Source organism: Centroberyx affinis, unplaced genomic scaffold (assembly GCF_046629955.1).
Source record: "Centroberyx affinis isolate AG114_WGS23_722 - 3 ecotype Tasmania unplaced genomic scaffold, CSIRO-AGI_Caff_v1 ptg001289l_1, whole genome shotgun sequence".
NCBI classification, from domain to species: Eukaryota; Metazoa; Chordata; class Actinopteri; order Beryciformes; family Berycidae; genus Centroberyx; species Centroberyx affinis.
In genome coordinates this window covers 329,815-356,827 of record NW_027279795.1, presented here as the reverse complement: position 1 = coordinate 356,827, position 27,013 = coordinate 329,815, and the positions used below count along the sequence as shown (strand labels likewise).

The window sequence follows — 27,013 nt, the reverse complement described above, 5'->3', positions numbered from 1 at the left end:
CACAGCAAATAGGAACAAGTGAAATGTGAATGAAAGAGTTATTCTTGGCTTGGGCTCACTTGAAAAAGATGCCGATATGACTGCATCCACACTGCTTAACGAAACAAACACACAAAAACAAGGATATCCAATCTGTAACTACAGATTTGTGACAATATGAAATATTTTAAAAACACTATCAATACAGTGGGCAAGACAGGAGCTTTGAGACATCCATGTCTCATTCAGTTGTACTTATATGACCAACAAGGAGAGGGAATGGCTGTGTCAGTGTCCTTAGTAATCAAGTGAGCCCATTTTCTCTGGTAAAGAATGCCATCTAGTGACACAAAACATGTAGAGGCCATGGTGTTAATTGGTGGACTAGGTATTTATGTGTGTTGGGCACAAGAGCTTCTCAATTACTTCTTTCCAATAATATAAAATGGCATCAATATTCAATGAAGAGAACATACACCAGCTATGTTATAGGCATAAAATACCAATTTATTACTTTGCACATTAACACAAGTAATTCCCTGCAGGCTAAAAAAAAAAAAAAACAAACAAACAAAAGAAGTATTTTAACATGTCACATAATAGCAATAACAGCGAGTGATTGGGCACCCTGGTGGGCGGGGCCAGGTGAAGCCCCGCCCCTCCAACAGGTCAGAAAGGGTTCTGTTCCATTCACAGAATTAGAATGTTCCAATTCTATGGTTCTATTGCTATTGGACAATCACACACAGCTCAGAGACCACTAGCAGAAAAAAGAAACAGAGCAGAGCTATAACAAACCCGAATAAGGAACCAAAAAAGAAAAAAAAAAAAAAAAAAAGAATAAAATTAAATTACACAATACACAATGTCAAATTACAAATCCGTTAAGATATAACAATATATCAAAGTGAGAGGAATTTAAAAATAAATCATGCTCTCTTTCTATTGGGGCACAGAAAGAATTATGGATCTTTTTTTAAAAAGGTTAAAAAGAGGTAATCCTGCTCCGTGGATGCCATGGGGTTTCGCCAAACCGCCTCACAAAGAGGAAGTGCATTTGCGAGGGGTCGGCAGAGAGGGGCCATGGAGTCAGGAGAGCCCCGAGAGGCGTGGCCACGGGCACAAACCAGGAACGAGGAGACAAAATGGACGCTCGCTACGCTAGCCTGGCCAGAGGAGAGGGGTTAGGTCTTTAACGGGTCCACGTTTGAAGAAAGTACCTCGTTTGAATTTGGACACGACGCAAAGACCAGGCCCCCCTCGCCTCAGATAACAGCTTGTACCTCCCAAATTACTGACATTTGTGTAGGAATCTTTAAAATACATCTGAGAGAGACTGGACAAATATTGCTAGCCTAAAACAGTCTCACTAAATTGATAAACATTTACCAAAAAAAAAGCCTTTATATTTTTTTCTGTCTCATAATAAATATGATTCTAAAGAGGTTTTTTCTTCTTTTTAAAAGGACAATACTCTGGCATGCAGGCGAGCAAAGTCTACATTTTATTACTTAAAAAAAAAGTTTTTAGAGCCTAAAGAGCTATTCCACCGAATGCACATTCCCACTGATTGATACAAGCAAAAAAAAGTACAGAGACACAATAGCGAGAGTAGACCAACAGCCACAACGAGAAGAATTATAGCTTTGATTTTCCGCATTTGAAAACTAGATTTTGGGTTAATATTGCTTTGCAATGTTATGTTAAAAACAGGGAGTGATCGCTGATCCTACTGTAGATCGCCTCACGTGAACGTCCTGGAGTTTAACCACCATCACGTATTCTGAGGGTTTTAAAACATCGAATCGACCCCCTTTAGAGATGCCAGATGAATATTCGACCGCAGCCCACTTGGCTCGGTAAAACTAGTGCACATTTTAAAAACAGATCTGCCCCCCTTTAAACGAAGAAGAAAACTTATTGCATGCAATGCCTGGACAACACCCTCCCAATCCCCCTTGCCCTCTCCATTTCCTGCTTCCCTCCCCTTGGCCAACGCCAGCGCCCACGCCCTGAACAGGCAGGCGCTCAAACTCATTCATAGCAAACCTGCTGCTTTACGGGTGGTTTATTACAAAAGGGTTTTCACTGAGCCGTCCCCCCTGACGAGGCGTGTGCGCCGACTATTCCAAAACCCGTCTAACCCCTCTGTCCTGCATCGACACCGTCTTTATCCGATCACAACACCAGGGGGCTCCACTGGTACAACTGTCATGGCACTTGTCACTAGCTGGTATACATGACAATAGCTTGCCAAGTGTTAGTACAGGGGGTCCAAGGGCAGTGCTTATGCTTATTGTCAATTCATTTAATCCGGTGTTAAAAATGCATAAAAATATGTAACAAACACCATAAGTAGTAGAGACTTTTAGATGGGTATACTTGTTCAAATACACACAAACAGTAATAGAAGCCATTTTTTAAAAGTCTAAAAATTCAACTCTTTGCCTATGGCAAACCTCTTTTCAACAAACTCTCTTAATCCAAATTCACTCTGATTACAATCCCTGATTGTCTCCATCTATCTGATCAAAACCAAGACCAATACCGACTGAGTTCATCTGATAAACACAGCGGCAAATCTGTTTCACCAGTCAGAGTGCTACACAATACCTCAAAACAGCCCCTAACCTTTACTAATATCAGAAACTACAAAGGGAGCATGAATTAACCGTCCCGGGGCCTACTTTCTCTCGCCATTGGCCAGAATGCTACAAAATATTTTCCAACCCAAAGCTCTACCCCTTAACCTGCGGCTTCACAACTTAATTCTATTCCTGAAGTCACACTAGTAACTACACAACTGGCTTTGCTGCCGGCCTTAAAATTTCATCACAATAGTAACAACATTAACAACAACAACAATAAGAACAACAACAACATCCATGGTAAACTACTAATCTAAACAACAGTTTTTAAGATAACCACAAAACATCTTATATTAAACTCTTACAAATCTGCTTTGTTGATTCTTATGTATAAATGCATAAAGGTAAGAGAGATTGAGAGTGCCCTCTGTTGCTTGCCTAGCGTCCCGGGTCAGTGCAATGAATTGGCCAGTATTAGCAAAGGAGACCTCAAAAAACTAAGTTTGTGTTTCCGGCCCTTGAAAAAAAAAAAAAAACATAAAAATAAAAAAAAGGCTACTAGCGCCTTGTTTTTTAAAAAAAAAAAAAAAAAAAAAAAAAATCCATGTGACATCCAGCAGTATCATTATATAACCTTTCAGATAATCAGGTCCAGGGATAAAAAAGATCCCGCTTTTCACACAGACAGCAAGGCCGATAAACCCACGCTGTGTTTAATGCCTTCAGCCGTTCAACAGGTCCCAATGCCGAGCCAGAGTCACAGGCTAGACCACGGTTACTACTGCTACACGTCAGACCTGGGTTCACTTACTACCTGAAATGGATTCAGTTACTTCTCTGGGATTCAGTGATCTTGCGAGGCACAGAGGAACAGCTGGCTCCAAAAAGTGCAAATCCCACCCATCTTGCGCTAAAGCACAAGTTCAAAGTAACTGAGAGGATTTCATTTAATAACTGACCCAGGACTGCTACAAATACCCACACCAGCCTCTGTGAGGCCTGTATAAGTCATATGTCTCAAAGTTGCTCTATAGATGTAAATATATGTTATATATGTACTGTATGTGTGAATATAAAAACAACAAATCTGAGGCATTTACAGCAGTTATCTCCTTGATTTCCCTTTACAATTCAGTGGCCTGCCATGAAACACACATGCACACACAAACACACACATACAGCAGTACATGTATATACAGAAACACACGCGCTCACACACGCTCACACACGCACACACACACACAGACTTGAGCACTTATTCTTCGATGGGAGGAAAGTAGTAATGGGCATGGACACCCAGGTCACCTCGCTTGTAAAAGACCGTAAAGGAGAAAAAGTTAAAACACACGCTCATAAAAAGGAAAAATATATATATATCATTCTCAAAAGGTCGACTCCCCTCCGCCTCTTTTCATGCAGAGTTCCCTCCCCACCACCCACAAAACCCAAGACCTTGTGACAGATTTTGCCCAAAGGGGCTTTGAGGTAAAAGTAGATAAGAGTCCTGCTTAGCTGGGAGAGCTAAAGAGCTGCGCTGACACAGATGGTGCCAGTCCACTCCCTTGCTCAGTGTATCTTACAAAAACAAGAATACAGACATTCAAATTGAAAAAAAACAAAAACAAACTCAAAATAATGGCTCAACTTGTAGTATGTGTGTGTATGGTTTGTTTTTGTTTTTTTTTTGTTTTTCTTTTGTGCATTGGAAACCACCTCAGGTCTCTCAGTGCTGGATTGCTGGTTAGAAAGGCGGCTTGATTGGAATCGCCGACTGGAGTTTGTTCCATGAAACAAAACTGGCCAGACGATGGGACACGGCAGATTCCCCTGGCTTAGAGCCGCTTTGGTGCAGATTCAGAAAAATGATTGAGTGTGAGAAAGACAGAGACAGACGATGAGAGGAGAGAGAAAGATACAGGAGAAGAGAGAGACTGGCAAACAAAAAGATAGACAGAGAAAGGAAGGGAGTTGGTGGGCTGGCTGGCTGGCAGGCAGGCGCGCTCGCTAGCTCAGGCGAAGTACATGGTGTGCTGGGTATCATAATGGATCTGAACTGCCTTGGCCAACGCCTGGGGGTCCCGGCCGTTACTCTGGCCCGACACGTGGCTGCCTTCCGCACTGCAAGACAGAGAAAGTTTTAATTAGACTTGGTCAGGAATATGATTATAACAACACAAAGGGCAGGAAATAAAAGGAAGGAGGCAGGAAAATTGGATTCTATATTATCAGTGATCAGGAGCCGTGTGCCTAGAGACAGGCGAGTGGAACCATGTGTGTGCCCCTACTGGCCTGGGATCAGATCCAAACAGAGCTTTCTCTCCTGTGTCTCCCCTACTGTGACTGCCTCTCTAATTACGGTGTTAAAAATACTAAAATAATGTGAGTCAAAGTCCTCATCTCATTTTTAAAAAATAAAGAAATACCATCACTGAAAGCTGCATGTCATGCATGGAGGAAAATATAATGTGATAATATATTGTCATAATGTGATATGATGACATGTGACTGAAAGACAGGCGGGTCAAAGGCACAAAAACACGATTTAACAAGGCAACAAGTAAACACGTCGTCCCCCACGAAAGATGCAGGCCCCCCTCGGGCCAATCAGTAACAAGTGTCATCAAAATTGGGCCGGCGGTGTAGCAGCTATAGCCTTTCAAATTTTGACCTTTAATTATTATAGCAACACATCAAACTAATCAGTGTAATTTTTTAAACGCTGCAACACAGTGTGAAGACACAAACCATCCAGGCTTCGTCAAAATCAGACCAGTGGTGTCTGAGATTTCATGTTTGATGGACAGAGTTACACAGCCCGCTCCATACCACCCCCCCCTCCCCCAATATGTAAACAAAATAACGAAAAAAATATATCCAAGCCTCTTCTCCTCCTTGAACTAGAACCATACAAAGGGTCCTGTATTGGCCATGCTGCAGTCTGCCTCACCTGTCGTGGTCTTTGTCCACCAGGTGATAGCGGGCGCGGAAGGCCACCAGCCTGGCGTAGTAGGCCGGCGCTGGGATGGAGACGGAGCGCGTGCAGCGGACGTAGGTGTGGCACAGCTGGTAGGTGAGGAGCTGCAGCTCGTCAGCAGTGAAACAGTTGTCATCCCACAGGACGTGGTAGTGGGAGGGACGGCTGGTGCCCTGAGGGGAGACGAGCGTGTGATGGGCTACATCTGCCAATACTGAACTGATGCTTTCATGTCACACCATGCAAAAAGTAAAGTCATGCTGTTTTGTGTAGTTTATGATCATGTTTGCTGTTATTTCCATGGGAAAGAAAAAGTAGATGTTGATCTTTCAGTATTAGATCCCTGTTGCCATTCTTGGCAAATACAGTAAGTGATCAAATGTTGTTTATGTAACAGGTAGTTTCAGCCAAGCAATCTGAAGGCTCAAAGAAGCATTCCAACCATGCTGATTATTCCCATAAAGCATGGCTAGCTAACTCTTGTGGTGACCAGGGAGCTAATTAGGAATCTTTCTTGTTCTCTCCAAGTTTGTTTGAAAATAAGTCAGTTTGCATGTATTGGTAACACTGTCTGAAAACCATAATACCCTTAAAGGGTCATACCCATTATCATGGTAAAGAACGCTCTCTTCTTGGGTATTATTGCTATAGTACATAATTCGGTATTTTAACTAAACTGTGCCAAATGCCTACACATTTCCAAGCTGAGAAAATATAGACTATATATAGAATTTGAGTGATTTGCGTGAGCCAAGTTTTACTGTTGTACTTATGTCATAATTTTGGTGCGTTTTATGCAAGCTGGTGACAGTTTAAAAGTTACAATGGATTTCTTCACAAATTGAAACATTCCATTTACCACGTAGCTTATCTGTGAGATTACCTGCCTAAATAAAGGTTTAATAATAATAATAATAATCTATGAAGATCATGTGTAAAACTGAGCGTGTTGTAGCCCTCACCTGAATCCCAGCGTGGCTGCACAGGTAGAAGTCGAACTCGGAGGGGTGTGTGATGGTGCTGTCCACTGTGGTGCCGGCTGGGACGTTACCACTCTTCCCAACCTGCAGGGGGCGATCAGTCAGATGATACTTTAGACTCTCACAGTTATGGCACAAGTTTTGGAGATTATTGAAATAGAAATTGCCCTTTTTTCCCCACACACAATGATATGTTTCTACCTAGCTCTGGCCTTGTTGCAGCACTTCCTAGCTTTAAATACTGTGGTGTACAATAGAAATCCACACAAAATCACACATCTCAAGGCAGAGTGAACTCCTACTGACCCTCTCAGCTTTGTCAGAGCAGAAGAGACGTGTGTGATGGCGTTTCTGGACCACGATGTAGGTGATGCCCGGCCTGTAGTCCTCCTCCAGACTAATACATGCTTTCCGGATGGCTATCAGCTCCGGCCACGCTACCTGAAAACACACACACACACATTTGAAAAATTACCAAGTCACATTGTTCAAAGCTAACCTCGGTAACATTTCCCCTAATGAGCTGCTTTCTATTAGCATTGTTTGGCATTTCACATCATAAAATAATTCTGAAAATACTTGGTGTGACATCTGAAACTAAAAATGCATTTCTATGACAAATACAGAAGGTGAGGAGTGCTGCAGTGGGTCCTCAAGGTCCTTTTTCTTTCTGGGATTCCTTTTTGATTATCGTTCATTGCATGCTCTGAGGATTTCTCCCAATTTTTGTTGTTTCCTATGCAATTCTATGACTTTGAACACAGCTGACATGAGCAGTGGAGAACCCAGTGAGCCAAAAACAGGGTGTGTCTTTGAAGTAAAGTCATGAACAAATGAGGAAATGTTGCAATAGTGGCCAGACCCAACACACACTCATATAAATCTAATGCCAGATAAAAGTTCAAATTAGTAAGTTAAACACCAAGGTTGTAATTTTAATTAAGTTAGGCTATAATTTACAGATGTAATCCTATTTGGGATTCAACATGTCATAGTCTCCAATAATCTAATTGAATCTCATCCAATTAAACAAAATCAGGCAGCACACCATAATTTACAGGTTTTTGCTGGCACACCGCCCTCTTGGACCGAGGCAGCTGGGATCGACTCGTGTTAATATGCTCATTTCTGATTAGCAGAGTCAACTCCAGGCCCTTGGGACTCGCACACCCAAAATACTACCAATGTGGCAGGAACAAGCTGTAGTGGAAAAGCTGCAGGAACACGTAGTAGCTGTGAAGACTGAAATCTGCACCTTCTCCTTAATATTCTGCGGAACAGACTGGATAATAACTGGTAAAACCCACACTGCCAATATCTCACCTGTTTCATCTGTCCCTCAGACACTCCGCCACGGTAATAGATGATGCGTGTGGGCTTGAAGCGCGTGGACTTGTAGAACTGGATGAGCAGCTCCCGTACCATATTGGTCAAGTCCTGGATGACCTCCTGGCTGAAGAGTTGCTCCTAGAAAGACAGTAATGTGATTAAGACCAATACTGGACAAAAATCCAGGAAATTGCAGTTTTAACATTTCCATTAGAAATTGAAGTGAGGCGTCCATAAAACTGGGGAGGAAAAAACACAACAAATCAAATCCTGTGCAATAATAAACTGAATTTAAAACCAAACAAATTACTAATCATGTGTTTAATAATTGTAGTACTGAGCAGGCTGGATCATGCCAAAATGATCCACTGAAACTGGATATAAATTTCCTTCAAATATAATCAGAGACTCATTTGAAAGGGAATAGTTACTCAATAATAAAGTTCCCTGAAATGTTTTTCCAATAAAGGTGAGAAATGTTTTTAGTTAATTAATTTTTAATATTTCAGCAATATAAAATGTATGTTTATAAAATAATCAGCTTAGCAATAGGATCTGAAAATCCACAAGGCAAGTAGTAACAAGTTAAAAACCTAAAGTGCAGGTACCTGGGACAGGTCTTGTCGAGACGTCTGGACTCGCACCGTGGCGCAGTAACGGCTCGGGTGTCCGTCCATGCTGCCCACCACCGCCGCGATGGACGGCTTCTTCCCATCGCCAGCCGGAGGATGCGTGACGTCGGCACCCAGGAAGATGACAGGCTGCTGGAACACAGAGGGCCTGGACAGACAGCGGGACAGACAGGGGATGGATGAAGGAGAAAGGGAAAAGGAAAAAGAGTTACTCATAGTGTGTCAAACACAGAGAACAAGAACAGCACTCAGATGAAGAATATCATGTGGGGAAAAAAAAAAAAAAACTCATCAGTTAAAAAGCCTTATTCTTTATTTAGTAAGTTAAAAACTGCACCCAGACAGACTGACTAGCTTAAAAATGACTAGCCAAATAGAATAAAGGCATATTAACGTGATAATCCTCATGATCCTCCCGTTTGTTATATTTATTTATTTTTTTAATTTTGGCAGTGTCTTTGGTGTCATGCACTCATTGCTGTGGTGTTTTTGCACTGCCTATTATTCTTCTATTTATTGCAAACACCTGCTGTTGCTGCTGCTTGAAACGCATCACTTTCACGGCCTGGGTTAGGTTGAATTACTATTGCATTACATGTACTGCCAATGCAGATGTGCAAAACTGACATTTATTTATATGGAAAATGTTGCAGATTATTACTATTATTCAGAGTACCTTGGATCTCTCCCTTTCCACAGGACCGTACCAAAACCTCCAATCTACACTCCAATGAAGGAATTACAAATATACACACAGTCTAGTATAGCCAATTTCCATTTAAAATTCAAATAAATTGAATCAAATGCCATGCTGACAGCTCACCTCTGATGAGGCACCAGGACGTTGTTGATGCCCCCCAGCTTGGCGTTGATTTTGAGGCAGAGGTTGGAGAGGGTCTGCGGGGATGTCTTCACTACGTTCTTCACCTGGACACACTGGGTGGCCATGCCCAGCAGGGTGTCTCCCACCCGCTTCACCTCAGCTGTAGAGAGGGAGGAAAAGAGAGCCAACCAAGTTTAATATCGCTCAAATGATTTTCTGTTTAAATACTGACCATCTACCAGTAGAAACCAAAAAGAACTAGAACAGCACAAAACAGGTGGGAAAACTTTCAAGGCAAGCAGAAAAATAGTCCTACAGTATAAATAAATAGAAGTTCTGTATCCAAAAAAAACTTAAATGCGGCGATACTGCATTCCCATGTAATATTCCGTCTTCCCTTATTCTATCCCCATACCTAAAAAGGCTTTTACTTTTTCCTCATTCAACAAAATGCACACTAAAAGCAAGAAACCATGAATTTCTTACCATAGACTGGTGTTTTTCCCGGCAGGATGACGACAATGAGCTGCAGACCTACGTAGGACATCTTGAGGTGTTTGAACATGGGCTCCACGCTGTCGGCTCCCTGGGCGTATTTACAGAAGCACGGCTGGCCCTGGATGGGCATCCCAGCGTCCTTAGAGATCTTCCGAAGCTGGTCAGTGAAGCTCCTATTGGAAAGCGTTACACAACCCATCAGAAACCAGCAGTATACTTTTTTTCTAGGAAGACCACAGTATTTAAAAAAAGAAAATCATTGGATAAAGGCTCGTCTGGATTTCCCTTTTTCCCCTCCACTTTCTCGTCTTTATCCAGTAAATTTCTGAGACCAGCTTTAGTGTAAAGTCACAGAATACAGCAGCTAAGGCCGCGACTCACTTGAGCAGGTCCTCTCGACACTGTTTCTGCGGGGCGAAGCAGGCCACGGCCCAAACCTTGATCTCGATGCCAGCGTAGAACTGCTTCCCTCTCATGTCCCACACGCCCTGGTTGGGCGTGGCCACGGTCTTATTCTGCGGAGAGAGTCCCTACTCTCTTAGTCAACCCCCCGATAAGATGAGCCAATACAGCAGACAGTACTACAGCCCAACCCACAGCTATATATATCCCCTCCTTATACATGCATTTAACTGCCCACCCAACTGTACTTCTCAAATGTATGTGGCCTGCATTCAACATAATCATACAGATCAAAGTATTCTACATACACTGAAAGGCTTCAGACCCATTTGATATATTCATATTTGTATGCTGCTGTATAGATGCATTAAATAGACTGAATTATGAAACTGGTCTGAAGTATTTCAGTGTGCGTTGGAATATTTTTACCCGTGTGTGGACTATTGTTCCTGCCCTGCTACGGTGCACAAGGCATCCACAATTTATTCTACGCATCGTTAGGCTTGTTTAGAAGAGAGAGAAACGTTCAGGAGAGACTCAAGTGGACAGAAATTATTGCAGATAACATCCTGTTTTCGTAGCTTGTTAAATCAGTCCTGACACCAAACAGCGAACATGAGTACTGCATTTATTCAAAAAGACAATCATCTGATGCTTGACGAGTGCTCTTACTCTGAGAGGGTTTGGGAATATGGATCCACACAAATTTAACACATTCTGATGCCTTCTATAGTATAATGTATAGGGCGTTCGTCCTGAATGTTCCTCTCTGTAGCACAAAGCCATCAACATTAATATTAATATTCCACTATACAACAACACTGCAGGCCACTACCAGCACCATGGTTAGAATTAGGCACCATGGGCTGTTAAATCATAACCATAAAATCATTAATTTCCCTTGTCAGATCATCATAGTCATGAGTGATTAAGATGCAGCGATCAGGGCACTGTTAACAAGATTTACAAAAGGCCATTAAGAGTTTATGTTCTCCAAAGTAAGTGGCCAAAAGGAACTATTTGATGGCAACATGCCAGGAAAACTGAAGCGTTTCTCCACCTGTATCCAAAAAGGTTGAACATCAATGCATTTCCATCAACCAAATTCAGTAAATTTAAATTAAATTTAGTGAAAGATTAGTGGTTATTATCAGTGATCTCCCCATTCAATCAGAGAATCAAATCACAGTGCATGTGGAGTTACAGAGGAAATAAGACTGCTGCCTTTCCCATCTCAAATGTTACATCTCATACAGTCACTTCAGTATTCATCTTCGTTTCTGTGAATACTTTGATGCAACTATATGTCATGCAACATCAGCATACAGTGGTAAAGTGACAAGTGTGTGTTTTTCATTCATACCAAGTGATCACAGCAACAGGAAAAGCAGTCAGTCTACATTTAACAGTATTTCACTGGAAGGCGATTAGACTCAATATCCCAGCAGGCACGGGGCCAAGCCATTCAGAAAGAGACTGCTGTAACAGGTCCTGGGTAGATGAATGAGCATGTAGTTCAGCCAGCCAATAGTGGGATTAAGCTTGGCATTGGAACGCGAGAGAAATTTTATCAAGCAACAATCTGTTTTTATACTATGAAGGAACAATTGTAAATTAAGTACAGAGAATCAGAGAACGAGAGAAAGCTGGCCGGAGGCTTCTGCATTCATTTCAAACCCCAGCAGAATACATTTCCCCCACAGGGATCATTAAAATTTCTTAGAACCATTGAAGGCTGCCTCTGAATGGGTTGTTCCAACAAGTTATTTATAGTAAGTATTTTACAGACTTTGGGAAAAGTGCATCTTTCCAACTGATTGTACTTCAATGCTGGGTAGCAAAGAGTCTGATCGTCCTCCGGTTAGTAACACATTCATTTTCCCTCCTTACACACAATCCCTGAATCCCAATTCAGCCTCTAATCCCCTAACCACTAGGCAATAATGTCTCAAAGGAGTAGACAGGTGTAAATAATAACATAGGTTGACTTTTGGGCCAGATAAAATGCTCCCAGTTGCATCTTCTATTCACAAACTGGGGACAATTTTTAGCCAACATTACCTCTCCTTTTTCCACGTCTCTTCTGTGTGCACCATCCAATCTCAATGCATAATGGCTAGGGACTATTCACTGGCTGATATGAGATTCAATGGGTGAATCTCAACAATCTACAGTGACTTCCTCCTCACCTCCTTTCCTCCACCTGCACAGACACCAGTGAATGCAACAGATGAAACTGAAGTCCTCGTCTATGAGCATCATGATACTTCAGCCTACCTGGTATACTTAAGAGCTGTGCCAGTGGAGGGAAAGACCGTTTGGAAGGAGAAACGCACCTAACAGACTACTGAGATCCACCACAGGATTATAACATAGGGCAAGTTCCAGGTCTTTCAGGTCTGCCAACATTGCAGTTGCACACCAGATCCACCCTGAATTAGCGGCACCAGGGTTCCCACATTCACAACATCAAATTATAATGTTTAATTGTTGACCAAAACATGCTAGAGGCCTCATTTTTTACTCATGATCTTGTAAAGACGATTATGTTGAAATCCTTCATTTTAAAACTGCAGCTGTATCAACACAAATCTCCATCACAGGGTTTTCCTCAGGATGTGACGTGTTGATCTAGGATGGAGAGCTGAAGCACACTGATGAATTTGGGCGCTATATCTTAATTAAAGAAAAAATACTAGAACTTTCAAGGCCATAGATTCATTTTCAAAAGCTGTTAAAAGGCCTTATTTAATTTATCTCAAATCCACACACTTTCTAGGATTTTTTTGCCTGTGGGAACCCTGTAGCACTAGATTAACATATTAGATTAATTGTCTGATTCAGAATATAAAGGGTAAATTGACTGTTTATTGGAAATAGGTTGGTTAGTGCAAATTTCATCTACCATCTCTAAATTGACATGAAAGCAACTGTTCAATCACTGTCTGATCAGAATGTATTCAATTATTACTTCATTTATCGGAATCAATCACATCACGTATGTTGTCACCTGTCTGACGAGCGAGCTCTGCCAACCTGGAATGTCCCCCATGTCCCAGCATTCACTCTGTGATGCCCCCCCCTCCCTCCAGTGCACCCCAGTCAGGCTTGCGCCCCCAGAGTGCAGCCCCGGCCCAGTACTCACCCTGCCACAGTCCCTCCCTGTGTCTGTACTCACCCGGCCCCCATACTGCAGCATGGGCGCTGGGAGGACACGCCCCGTGACTTCTGTCATGTCGTTGTGCACCACAATGCCGAACTCCTTCAGGTACGGGTCCGGGCCCCCGACCATGCTGTTGCTTTTGACCTGGGGGGGGAGCGGAAGAGAAAGCCAGGAGGGAGGAGATAAAGGAGGAGGAAAAGGAGGAAAGCGATGGTGAGAAGGACACAGAGTGGGAGGAAAATAATAATAAACTTGAGTTATATAGCACTTTTCCAGAGTTAACAAGTGCTTCACAGTGAAAAAAAACAACATGAGTCACAAAAAGTAGAGTAATATCAATATCATATATATAAGAAAATAAAAACATAGGCTACATTTAAAATGAGACACCAAGAAAAAGTACCAAATGACAACAACACAGCAAATTATAAGAAGGCCTTTTCAAAAAGATAAGATGTGATTTAAAACAAGATCAGTGTCATCAATTACTCTTACTCAGCGTTTAGGTAGTGTAAACAAAGAGAGGGAGCGGAGCTCATCTTTTATGCAAAAGTTCACAGCAGTGGCTACAATTCCAAAACTACAAGGCGTCGGAGAAAATACACCCGACTGTCTGCTGCTCCGGTTGCGTTTCGCACTCCCACCCCAAGAGGGAACCGTCACTCACCAGTCTGCTGATCTCTTCCTGTCTGTCGGGGGCCGAGCGAGCGGTGGCTTTGATCATGGTGGACGTTTGGTTGTCTGTCAGTTTCTTGATACAGCGCTGGCCTGCCACTATGTTACAGACCTGCAGAGCAGAAAGCAACACGTCATGAATAAAACAAAATAACCAGGTCAGGATCTGATCGGAGGAGCAAGATAGCGGTAAATAAAAAAAGGGAGAAATTCACAGAGGTTGACAGTTTTGTGTCCAACCTTAAACATAAATAAATAAGAATGAGCGCATGTGTCAAGGCATCAAACAGCCTCTTTTCTCACCTCCAGGGGAAGGTAGGTGTGCTTCTGTTCCTGCCCTACTTGAAGACAGGGTAGGTGTGGGTATTTGAGCTGCAGACTGTACTTCTGCTTGAAATACTGAGCTACTGTACACTCCATGGCTTGGCCGTTCTCGAGCTGTAAGGGGAACCTGTGAATAAATGGAAAATGTGGGCAATCCACAGAGAAACCCACATTAATATGTATAACAAACCAAAAAAAAAAAAAAAAAGGGGAACGTGACGAAATTTGCATCAATTTGATATTTACAAGGTCTTGAGATTTTTCTTTTTGGCATATTTGAATTAAAAATGCAATATGTCAAGGGCCCTTTGGCGACATGTGAGGGCAAACAAAGTGCTGTGAGCAAGAGAGGCACTTACGTTTGGTGGCTGGCAGGGCGACGTGTGACATTGCACACACGATACTTCCTCTTCATCTGACCACAGTGTGTGACCTCAACTTTCAAGCCTGCTCAAAAAACACACACACACACACACACACACACACACACACAAACAGGGTTACAGGCCAATAAGAGGGAGCATGCCACAACTGTAGTTTCTTTCCAACCAAATTATAGCTGGTTGGATTTGCAGTCAGTCTTCTTTTCTTCACTGCCAACAAGGATCCACTTGGGGTCGAGGTGTTTGTGAGTTTTTGTCACAATGAATGTTGAAGAGGCAGCCAACAGTGTGCACATTTTCTCAGCTTTCTGCAGTTTCCCTTTAGACATTTGTCACAACCCAGCTTTAAAAAAGAAACTAAAGGAAATGCTTATAGGAATAGGCAGCTTACAGCGTACGAAGTGTCTGGCCCAGAAAATAAGCAGTTGCAATTTCTCAATGTCAAGGAATCTCTCCCAGAATAAAAACTGATCTAAAATATGCCAGTAGCTCCTGCAAGGGATTTGGTGACTTGATGAAGAGATAGAAACAGAAACAAAGTCAAAAAGACACAGGAGCTGGTTGCCTGAGGTCAAAAGCTTGTGTGAATTATGAACAAATAACGGATTCAGGATTTTAGTTGTGAATACTCGTGTGAATCTTGTGGACAGAAATACACAGTTAAATATATAATTTCAGTGTGATGTGTGTTAGACTCCTCCAACTGTGTTGTAAAAGGTCAAATCCCACATGTTTTCTGACTTGAGATTGCAGAGTTTCTGTTTGAAGGCAGAACTGTCAGCCTTTGCTACCCCGGGGGAAAAAAATAACATGCGTTCCAACACCGGTGTTGTCTTAAGCAGTGTGTATTTGTAGTGTGTATGTAGCATGCATGTGCGTGTGAGTGGGTGTACTTTCTTCAGTTTATATGCACTGCATATATACAAACATCCATTTGCCCTGCAGACCCACACCTACCTCTAATCACCTCGGTAAATTTGTTAAGCTGTGATTCACTAAACTTATGTATATAATGTGTGTGCGAGCTGCTGGTGCAGGCCCTCCTCTGATCTCTGGTACATATATGTAGTGCGTGTGTGTGTGGGTGTGTGTGTGATGGTAACACTTGCCCACCTCTTATCTCCTTGGTGAATTTGACGCGCTGGGAGTCAGTGAGTGGTTTGGTCTGTTCGTTGATGTTCTGTATGTCTAGCACCTCGCACATGAACTCGATCACAGGTTGGGCACGGTAGAAAGCAGTGGCTGACACTGTAGGGTAGAAGAGGAAGACAGATATGTCATTATCCAATCAGTCAATCCTATAAAGCAATGACTATTAGCAATCCAAATTAATTTAGAAACTATCAAAAGGCAGAGTCTGGTAGAATGGGGTGCAGAATGGGGGGATGCAACAATAAGATAAGATAAGATAAGATTTGACTTTATAGATCCCCTTGGGGAAATTCAGGAACATATAGTAACATAGTAACATATAGAGGGCTTTCAGGTGATGCAACGCACCCGCAGGCGGCCATATTGGAGGCCCTCAGCTCTTGGGCAACAACAGCTGATTGCGTTTCCAATCTTCTCAATAGAACTGAGTAGACATGGTTAATTTATGTGGTGTTTTTGACTGGGAACTGATCATTTCATCTAGTAGAAGCTGCCGTTATTAAAGGCTAGTAATCACAGTCAACATTGACATCAGTTGCTTTGCTAAATTAGCCTGCTGGCTAGTTAGCTGGCTAAAAAAAGTCAAAATCGTGTCTCGATAGGATGAGTTTTAAGCTATAACTCGTGCACTGCAGTAGAGAATACCACCAAAGGGGGAAATGTTAAGACGGTTTCCTGTGTCACAGTAACCTACATTTGGAAACACATCAACAGACTAACCCTAACCCTTCACATTACTAAACTGACCTACCACACCACAGTGATCTTTATCAGGTATTTCTCATTTTCTAGCTTCGTTGTTATGCATACAGCCATAATTTGCACACAGCAAGTTCTCCAATGGGCCTCCATGATTGCACCAGTCATGGTTGCTAGGAGATTTGTGATGCAACTGCCAAGTCTCTACAAAAACGTAAACTGCTACAGGCTAGGCAGGATAGGAAGCTGTGGCTGATACTGAGGGGGAGTGAAGAGGAAATATAGAGGTTTACGACACAATCGCTGATTATCAGTGATTTTGTGCATACACATAAATTCAATCTTGTTTGCTGGGCACAGCAGAGAGCTGTGGCAGAGACTGCAGAGTTGGACACGATGTGCATCCATCATATCAGTCAGTTAACACCAATATGAGAGCACAACCAGAAACATTATGCAAATAGCAGCACAAGAGTTATAATCACACTGCATCAAGCATAAATCACTGATAATTTTCTGATTTCTTAAATGAATGCACCGCGAGTAGCCTGTAAACGATTATCCAAACCATGAACACACACACAGACACACACTGCAGGTCCAGCTCTGTGCAGGTCTTACCGTCGATGTTGAGCATCATGTTCCACATGGCAGGACGGACAGACTGATGGAAACCAAACCACACCTCCCTGCCCCCGCCCAGTGGATGGTAGTAGCCCTCTGGAGGGGAGAAAAACGAACGCCCCACTGGAGTGTACCTGTGCACACAAACACAAACACAAAAGACAACAGTCACAGGAAGATTAAATTGACTCCTCAACTTATTCTGTAGAAATTTGCAGTCAACAATATATAGTTTTTAACAACACAATTTGGATTTTGCATGAACTATGCTATGGTATAATGTAGGATGAATAAAAATTTGGGCTTATAGTTTAGATACTTATAAAGCAAGGTAATTTTGTTTTGTTTTATTGATTTCTAATACATGTACCCAGGGACCCAGAGAGGGAAAAAGTTTGATGCCTACAGGTGTAAGTGGACACGTATTTCTCAAAGAAATTTGGGTTTCTGGGTCAGACATTAGGTGGTAACAGCATGGTGTGACAACCTTAAGTGACACAAATGCTCATCTCAAGTGCCAAAGGTTTGCAAATCAAGATAGAGGCATTAAATCTGGTAAACATGTCTGGAAAAGTGGAAAATGTCTCATTTGTTTGACTTGGGGAGTTTACTGGAGGAAATAATCTAGTAATTAGAGGTAAATATTGATGCCATACGCTCAGGATTTCCTCTCATACTACAGTAGAGTGGCTCATGTAAGGCCGGTGTCATATGATATCCAAACCCAAGTCAATACATTTCACAATTCATTTAATTTCACTGGGCACAAATATATCAGGAATGCACCAATTGTCATACGGTGTGGTATTGTCTTGTGGATGTGATCAGGAAAGACACAAGACAGCAGCAAATGAATTAAGAAGGCAATAACTCTCCAACAGCAAAAGAAACAGATGGGGAAGAAAATGGGGATCATGTGTTTAGCAGGGAAAGGCAGAGATGGATGATACCTCATGGAAGGCAGATGCCGCGTGATGACGTCCAGCGCCTGAACGGAGTCCTCTGGGACCTCGTTCAGGTGACCGGACAGGGCTTCCAGCAGCATCTGAAGGCTCACCACAGACACCCACTGCAGGGACACCTTGAACGTCTGATCCTTCCCCTCGCCAGGCAGAGTCACCTCCAGATCCACCTAGGGAAGGAGAGGGGGATTGAGAGAGAGAGAGAGATGGAGGGGGGATGGTGAGTGAGAGGGACAAAGAGAAAGGAGGATAAAGAGGGAGAAGGGACGAGGAAGATGGGTTTAGAAAAAGATGGAGGGAGATTTACAAAGGGGAAAGAGGAAAAAAGGGAGAGAGGGAGGGAGACAATGATGAGCGGAAGGAAACGGAGAGAAGAACATGCAGTGGAGAGAAGGGAGATAGGCAATAAATACCAAAGGGCAGAGTATAATGAAAGAAGAGAGCAACACAAAGAGACAAAGAGAAAGACAAAGAGAGCAAAGGTTTAAATCCTTTACGTTTTGATTTGTCAGCATGCAAACATTTCATTTATACACCGACACAGCATCAAGAGAGGTGTAAACAAAAGGCAGTCTAAGTGAGAATGATACTTCATTTCTTGTATTAAGACAATTTGAATTCATCTGTTTGTACACAATGTATTTAAGGGGAAATGTGAGAGAAAACATTTGTAACCATTATTTTTTAAGGTCACATTTTACCAAGCATGAATGCTCTTTTTCAGCAACGCCCTGCTTTTCATTCACACTGCAGCACACATTTACACCTGGGATCTGCCCAGTACAACCACAGTCTTCTACAGTTTTCTGCTGAACTGCTCTACTGGAGGAAATGAGGATTAAAACACTGTTTAAAAAAAACATCTATTGGTGTTCCTGGCTCCATTTTGTTGTTTGGTGGTGCATTTTTCTTACTCCCTTTTTTTTCCCTTGCTTCTTACTCCACCAATAATTGACCAAACAGGAGATATTTCCAGCGCAGCTACAGTGGAGTTTAATCAGAGGGAAATTTTCAACTATCTAAAACATCAATGGTAAACATCAGTTTTTGATGTCAGTCTCTCAGAATCAAAGAGCGAGGGCTTTTTTCCAGACCTGGCATTTAGCACCGACGTTCAATCATACAGGGAGAACTCCATGGTAGAAGAGACAGAGAGACCAGTTTTTCCACTGACATTAGCCTCAATAGACCATAATGCAATGCAACCACAAGACAGGCTGCGTTTTGCATACAGGGCGTGACTCTCACTTTCTTGAGTAGCAAGACTGCTGGCCCTAAAGCTATCATTCTCTCCATCTACAAGTAAAAACTGGAGAGAAGTTAACTTGATATTGGATATTCGGTGGATATTCGTTTTTCCACCTTCAATAACTTGTAAAGCAAACAAATAAAACCACGTTGATGAATATATTTGTAGCTACTAGAAGATAAATACAATTTTACAAACACTGGTTTCAATGTTTGAGAAAATATATCCACAGAATACCCAATATCAAGCTAACTTTACTCCAGTCACATAGAACCCTAAATGGAAAATGTTCACGCCCATTCTCTGGGGGTTGTCGAAAGTCATTCTGGGAAGTGTAGGAAACCACCAACTGCTCCATTTTAAATGCCTACCATCTGCTTACTAAAATATGGACAACCCACTGGATTTAGGTTCTTAAATGCCAAATATCTCTCGCTGGAGATGGCCTTAGAGCAGTGATTCTCAACCTTTTTCATATCAAGGACCCCTAATTTAGTCCACATTAGGGCCACAGACTCCCATTTGATGAGATTTTGTCTCTCGAACCCAAATCTGAGAATATTGTTATTGTTAGATATGACTTTGTCCAGAATTCCATGACTGTCTGTATTGTAGGTAGAGAGATAACAGAGAAACTATGATCAGAACAGTCATTCTTCTACATTCTCTAATTGCGTTGACTTCTTACAAATGAAATAATGGTGAAGTTTAACAATTCATCAATTTGCTGGGGACCCCCTGGAACCCCCTCAAGGACCCCTGGTGGTCCCCGGACCCCACGTTGAGAACCACTGCCTCAGAGCACTGATTGGTCCATAACATGACAAAAAAAAGTTCACATGCAAACATTTCATCAAGGCACACAAATGAATCCATGCTCATGCTCATGACAGTGGGGTAGGCGTTTAAAATACCAACCCTGTCTCTCCCTATTGGCAGTGGATGTGCTGTGTACATGTTCCTCTTCCCGTCGTAGCCAGGCTGTCGGTCTCCAAAGATCTGCATCTTGAAGTGCCGCACCATGGTGTCCACCACTTCCCTAAGAGACGAGGGGAACAGGACAGTAAGACACCACTGACTTCTACAGCAGAGCCCAAAATAATGATTATACTACCACCGCTTTAATTTCAAATCAAGTATTTCTGAAATGGCATCTGAAAAAAAAAAAGACCCAAGCATTTTCATACTGACCAAGAACAAAATGCTTCTTTTTCCTCCTCCTCTTTTTCCTTTTTTTCCTCTTTTTCCTTTTACTAGTACCTAAAACCTCCTACCCCTTACAGCCTTGTTTCTAAATTAACACCCCTGGGGCAGGGTGTATTTTTTCACACAACTGGACGGTTGTGACCCAAAAGCCTCAAAATATGAAACAAAAACTCCCAGAAAAAAAAAAAACATCACATCCCTACGTCCATCTACACCTGTTCACCTAGACATATCTTCTGCTCAAACCCCGTCAGTGTGTTTACCTGTTGACCCGCCGAGGCCGTTTCTCAGGCTTGATGTCGATATCATAGTGATAGACATCAATCTTGGGAATCTGCACCTGGAAGTGGTTGGCCAACAGGCGGATGGGTTTCCCCACCGTGCCGAGGCCGGGACGCCGCGGAGGCTGGAACAGAGAGGTAGGGGCAGGAGGGCCTGGAGAGGGCAGAGAAAACAAATGATTTTTTTTAAACCTGGAAATGGCAAGAGGGCTCCCAACACAATATTATACAATATACAATTGATACATATTGCTACACTACAAGAAAATAATTCAGTAGCACATCATTGGGTTTATATATGTTTTCATCAATATCTTTGACATGCAAATAAATATATCAATACTTTCATCGTTTCTCCTAGTCGTCACGACCTGAATTTACCATAATCTTGGAAGGAATTCAGATTCTGTGCACAGAAATAGTAATGCTTCAAACAAAGTGAGCTTGGCATTTATTTTGAATGTAAACGAAAGTGGCGGCGGTAAGAGGGTGTGCTTTTATCTTCATTCATTATCTGGAATTTAAATGAACGTAGGCGACCCAACGCCAAGCTTGTTGCAATGAATTTGTCCAATAACACCTGCTTGAATGCACTGAAATGGCCTCACAAACCCAAGGACCAACCCACAGTCGCACACACACACACGCTTTGATTGATCCATAACTCTGGCCCCTGACCTACATAGGTCAACAAGGGGCTGGCGAAACAATGACCCCCAATTATCCTTCGGCCCGCCCCTAGCCCCACCCAGACACACAGGACGCCCGCCCCACACCCCTAGACAAAGACCAAGCTCCTCTCAGACAGACAGCAGCAGGGCCATATGGGGGGGCGCCGCGCCGAGAGGCTGGATTACCGTTACACACAGAATAAAAACGCACACTCCGCATATGCACCATCTCACTCACATACACATTACATATGCACATGCATGTACACAAACCACCTCAGTCAGCTACCTATGGTGGTCTCTACCATCCCCCACCTTCAGTCTTGAATTGTAATGTAAAAGCTGCTGGTATTTGAGGCATATAACGCCTAACACCTTCAAGACTACAGGCCTCATCTAGCTACAGTGAAGCTGATAATAGCTCATCATATCACACACATTAATACTTAGCATAGTCAATACAAGATGTAGTATAACTTGGTATCTCATCCACACATTTACATAAACACGGTAAGATACACTGACACCTTTGCTCCTTGTCAAATGCTCGCTTACACTGCTATTTTGGCCTACAGTGTGTCCCTCTGTACGTGACCGCAAAAGAGCAAAAACATACATCTCTGGTTTAAATTCAGGTGAGACAAAAAGGAGAAAAGCAATAATAAAAGACTCAGAGTACGCTCAAAAAGGAGACAATGATATAGTACTGGTGGTATGGAAGGAGGCTGGGAGGCAGGGGAGGGGACGTGAGGCTGCTTAATGCTTTTGTCAACTGACAGCTAGGGGACTGTGGGGGTCCTCCTGAACTCCATGCACCCACACGCTCCAGTTAGCAAGTGAAGCGCGAGAGCACGGACAATCGGGACCCTCCCCATCGCTTCCTAAAAACACGCTTCTCAACATGCCCTCACCCACCCCGGGCCCCAAAACACCACCCCTACCCCCTACCTACTCCTCCTCCTCCTGCGTGGAAACAAGCTTGTTCGCTTTATTGCATTATCCTTGAGCTTTTCAATAGGATAACGTATGTGACATGGTCTCCAATATTGCATATATGCTTTTCTTTGAATTGTCAAATCATTACACACTGCTTCTTTGTCCTACTGGCCTTGTTAGCTACAACAACAGGAGCAGCATCAAGTGTTTATGGCGTGCATGTAGGTCTACGCTGCAGGTAGGCTAGCTGTGTGGCAGAGTATCCAAATGCACATATGTGTCACAAGCATGTGGACACGCTACAGTATTTCAGATAGGTTCTGTGCCTGAATGTTGATGTTGCATGCAGATTCTGTGTGTGCGTGTGTGGAAAGAGCTTTGTGCACAAACATGCACAAAAACTCCCCTTGTGTGTGCCTGTGTGTGTATTATGTGCATATATGTACATGCACTACAGGAAGGGTTTCACAGTCTGTGCACGTGGAGCAGAGCAAGTCCAGGGTCTTCCTCTTCCACCAAAAACAGAGCTGTCCCTATATATAGCCTCTTCAGCTGCCACATTACTAGGCCTGTGTGTGTGTGTGTGTGTGTGTGTGTGTGTGTGTGTGTGTGTGTGTGTGAGAGAGAGAGAGCATGAAATGCCTCGACCCATCCCTCCTCCACAACCCAACATGTCTACTTACCACCGTCAAACTCCACCCCCTCCCCTCTCTGAGTTTGTCCGATAATGGAGTTTCTAACTGTTTGGGATCAAGGCTGCATCACAGTGTTTTCTCTTCATCCAGCACAGTTTAAGGTTTAATTTATTTACACACATGAAATGACAAAAGGTGAAAAGGGGAAGAGAAGAGATACAAACTGTGCAGGTGAGAAAAGAAAATCCCCAAGGGGCTTATAAAAACCTCCCACTACAAATGAGGTAAAAAAAATCAAAATAAAACATGACAACCAGAGGCGAAGACACCAGACGACATCAAAGCCAAACCAAAACCAACAAAAATGCATGAGTAACATGCAAGGAATTGGAATAATGCTCGAGGTGGATGTTGGGCCATGACACCATGAGAATTACTACTGCTGCTGCTAGGGAAAAACAGAAGAGCAAATACATGGCTTAGACTTAGCATTAGTGTTTTTATCATGGTAAAATTATGCAGATAAGAATCATTTTAGCGCCTCAACCTGACATGATCTGACACTGGGAAAAAGAAGGGGGCGGACGAGTAGCCACAACAAATTATCACCAACAGCATCTACTCCGAAACAATTCTGGAGAAACACGTCTGCGTCACATGACCATCCAACATCACCCAGTACCGCTTAAACAGAAATGAAATCTATAAATGTAGCACAGTAATGCCTATATAAAAAGGAATAGCTGATTTCAGCTGATTTCTATCAGTGCACATGTCCTTAATATAACCCTCCTTCCTCATGGGGATAAATATCACATGCATATTTTGGCGGTCATTATTAGTCTACTATTTTCTGATAGCAGTGAATATTTTTTTAAACCTATCAAATGTTGCCATCATGTGTTTTACACATCTGTTTGACAGGCTATTTATGCAATATTAAAGAACACTAGGTTAACAAGGGCCTGTACAGCCAATCTTGGTCCGACAGTATAAGTTAATAATTGTTTATTTAAATTGAGCTACATGATCAGATAAAGAGGCCGTGCACAAGCCGTGTCAAAGTTTGTGTTTAGACCTAACCTGAAACAAACCATCAAGCAATCAAGTGTCTTCCTTCATAGTTGTACTGTGAGAGGAAGAGGTGCATCTTCTTTGATAGGCATCGGCACAGAGGAAAAGAAATTATCATTTACTGGCATAGTAAATGGCAGATGCACTGGAGGCAAACAGGTGTTGTCTGTGTAGCCTGTGCCTCTTTTAACTTGGGTCCAAGTTGACCAATAACAGGCTCAAGCAGCTGTATAGCACTGGCTATTCTCACTGCATGGTGTGAATGCAAAAATGATCAGCTGCCTAACTGACTTGCCATGTTGATTTTTCTCTCGGTTGTTTTTAAACATTAGATCGGTGTGCCATGCACTCACATTTGCTAGGAGAGGTTTGCTATTCATGTAGGGCCGGCTAATGCCACGCGTGTCCCTGGTAACCACAGTGTGTGCGAGTAGACAGACACTTGGGCTTAACCTAAGCATGAGGATGATGGCTTGGCCTGGTGATGAGTCAGAGACTAACAGTGTGTGTGCGTGCTCACGCCCACACACCTGCAAATCACCTGGATTAGGGTACTACAGTGGACTGTGGAAAAGACTGATCTACTGCCAGAGGCTTACCAACCATTCACAAGACTGGAATATACACCTTTCAGTGCAGACAACGCAAACGCTTCGCTGCATGCATCAGGAGCAATAATTTAGACCTCTACAACAGTTCCACCTCACAATAAATCTGTGAATGTTAAAAATGTAATTAAACAAGCCTACATATGATGATACTCAAGACCTGTGCCACATTATTGCACGCAGCTCTCGGGGCCCCTGAAGAATTCCAGCCACACAAACGCAGAGGCCAAAGAGTGCACGTTTCTGGAGAAATCCCCCCACAACTGAACCATGGGAGGCCCTATTGTTGAGCCATAGCATGACAAGACGTCCAGCTGTGGTGCAACCTTGCAACCATCCCGCTGTCACGTCATCTAATCTCCCAACAACACAAATACAAATAAAACACACAATCAGCATTTCAAGTGGTAGTCGAGTCTGGTCTTAAATCAACAATACATTCACTAGAAAGTGTGGAGACGTCCATGTTACAAGTGAAAATATGAGGAATGGTAAGAGAGGAGAGGGAGACGCTTTGGAAGGTAATCAATCATTTGGAGGTCCTACTCTATTCTAAAAATCTAGCTGGCTGGAGGATAAAGTAAAAGTGGAAAGTGAATTTTACAATAAACCAGCCGATATTGCAGGAGCTGAAAAAAAAACATTTCTTGTTGTAATTATTCACATTATTTTTGAATTATACGTCAACATGAGTCTAGCTCACACACCTGTGGAGAGTTGCACAGTGTTGTGTGTCTCCAAACATCCCTCTGCTGTGGACCCCGATGCAGCACCTTGCATCTGCTTAACCATCTTTGAATCTGCTGCAAAGGCAATTTATTCCTAAATAATGCTTCAGTTTTCCTTCCTTCGAGAGCTTGTGGGCGATGTGCGAGGATATATAGTGAGTAAACAAAAAAAATAAAACATCTCTCCATTCTAAAATGTAAAAACACGGCTGTCAGGTGATGTGCTGCAAGCTGTAATCAATTCCGCATTTATCAAAAAGGTGCATTCCACACATGAAAAACACATCAACTCGTCTGTAGGGGGGAAAAAAGGTAATATATTGGGCATGTTATGAGAAAATGTGTACGGTGTGTGGCATCCGTTCCTCCGCGTGCAATATCATCAGATCTACACCGCATCGCTGCAAAATAAGTGCCTTTGTTATCATATAGGAGATGAATAATATGGAGCTGGCCTGCAGATCCGATCGATAAAAGCGCCATCCATCCCTGTGTGCACTGGAGGCGCGTGGCTGCTTCCCAAGGAGAGGCGCGCGCGAACCAATGACAGCCATACACAAAAACAATGAATTGTGAGTTACAAAATATGCACGTCGGCTCATTTTGGGTCTAGTAACATGTGTTTTTGTTGGGATTCATTTGTCGTCGCTTTCATCTTGGACGGGGCACAACAAGCACCGAGACACACACTGTTCCTGATGACGAAGGTTCAAATTTAAACACGCACGATTTCTCGTTCAAAATGGGAATTTATCTACATTAGGGGGATGGAATATGACTAATTTCGACGGAATGGTTTGGTCCCCGCGAAGAAATACGGTCACCGTTTGTCGTGAAAACACCACAAAACAGATATGAACGTAAACACAGACGACGCGGAAGGAGGAAGGAAGGTGCTGGTTAAATCCCCACTCACACAATGCCAGCCCCGACACGAGCGCTACGTGCTTCAGATAAATAAAGCGTGCGGGGCATAATTGGATAACCGAAAAACGAACTCTTCCCGTTAACGTTACTCGGTAGATAACATAATATCAGTTCGGTCGTGCGGGTCCGGGGCAGCGGCGCTCGCCTTCGATGTAAATAACGTGTCACACGGGCTGGGCCTCGGCTCGACTCTCGGTTTGTTTTTCCCCACAGTGCTTCGAGGCCTCGTTGCAGCCGCGGCCCCCAGTGAAGCGACGCATTTGCGCACAGCGTCTCCAGACACGGGTCGGTGTTTTCACCCCCTCGCTCGTTTCTGTTTTCCTTACCGGGTCCGAGCGCTTCCATGGCCGAGGGCTCTCTCTCCGTCTCTGTCCCGGCCTGGCGGCTCCGTACCGACACTGAAATTGGGGGCGGTATCGCGAAGCTTAACGTGGCTAATTTAAGAAAGGGAATATAGATAGATGCGTTGCTGACCAGCGATGCGATGTCTACTGACTGACTGACTGAGCTG

The 27,013-nt window shown here is 43.0% G+C and overlaps 1 protein-coding gene across 4 annotated transcripts; it reads right to left on the bottom strand.

The window, feature by feature from the left end:
- Positions 1-461: 461 nt before the first annotated feature.
- On the bottom strand, positions 462-26,937 carry ago4 (argonaute RISC component 4). 4 transcript variants are annotated; one of them, XM_071525324.1, is made up of 20 exons: positions 26,829-26,937; positions 25,555-25,650; positions 20,906-21,077; positions 20,355-20,475; positions 18,176-18,357; positions 17,223-17,359; positions 15,864-15,998; positions 14,727-14,814; positions 14,347-14,494; positions 14,036-14,155; positions 13,351-13,512; positions 10,185-10,333; positions 9,792-9,976; positions 9,306-9,465; positions 8,459-8,630; positions 7,845-7,988; positions 6,828-6,962; positions 6,504-6,605; positions 5,515-5,714; positions 462-4,685 (listed from the first exon to the last, which is right to left on the bottom strand). In XM_071525324.1, exons 1-20 carry the CDS (start codon positions 26,845-26,847, stop codon positions 4,577-4,579), a joined length of 2,736 nt encoding a protein of 911 aa, XP_071381425.1. In that variant the 5' UTR covers positions 26,848-26,937; the 3' UTR covers positions 462-4,576. The 4 variants fall into 4 exon arrangements, with proteins under 4 accessions (XP_071381425.1, XP_071381426.1, XP_071381427.1 ...); XM_071525325.1 differs by having other exon boundaries at positions 10,185-10,318; XM_071525326.1 differs by lacking the exon at positions 25,555-25,650 and having other exon boundaries at positions 26,829-26,931.
- Positions 26,938-27,013: the final 76 nt, after the last annotated feature.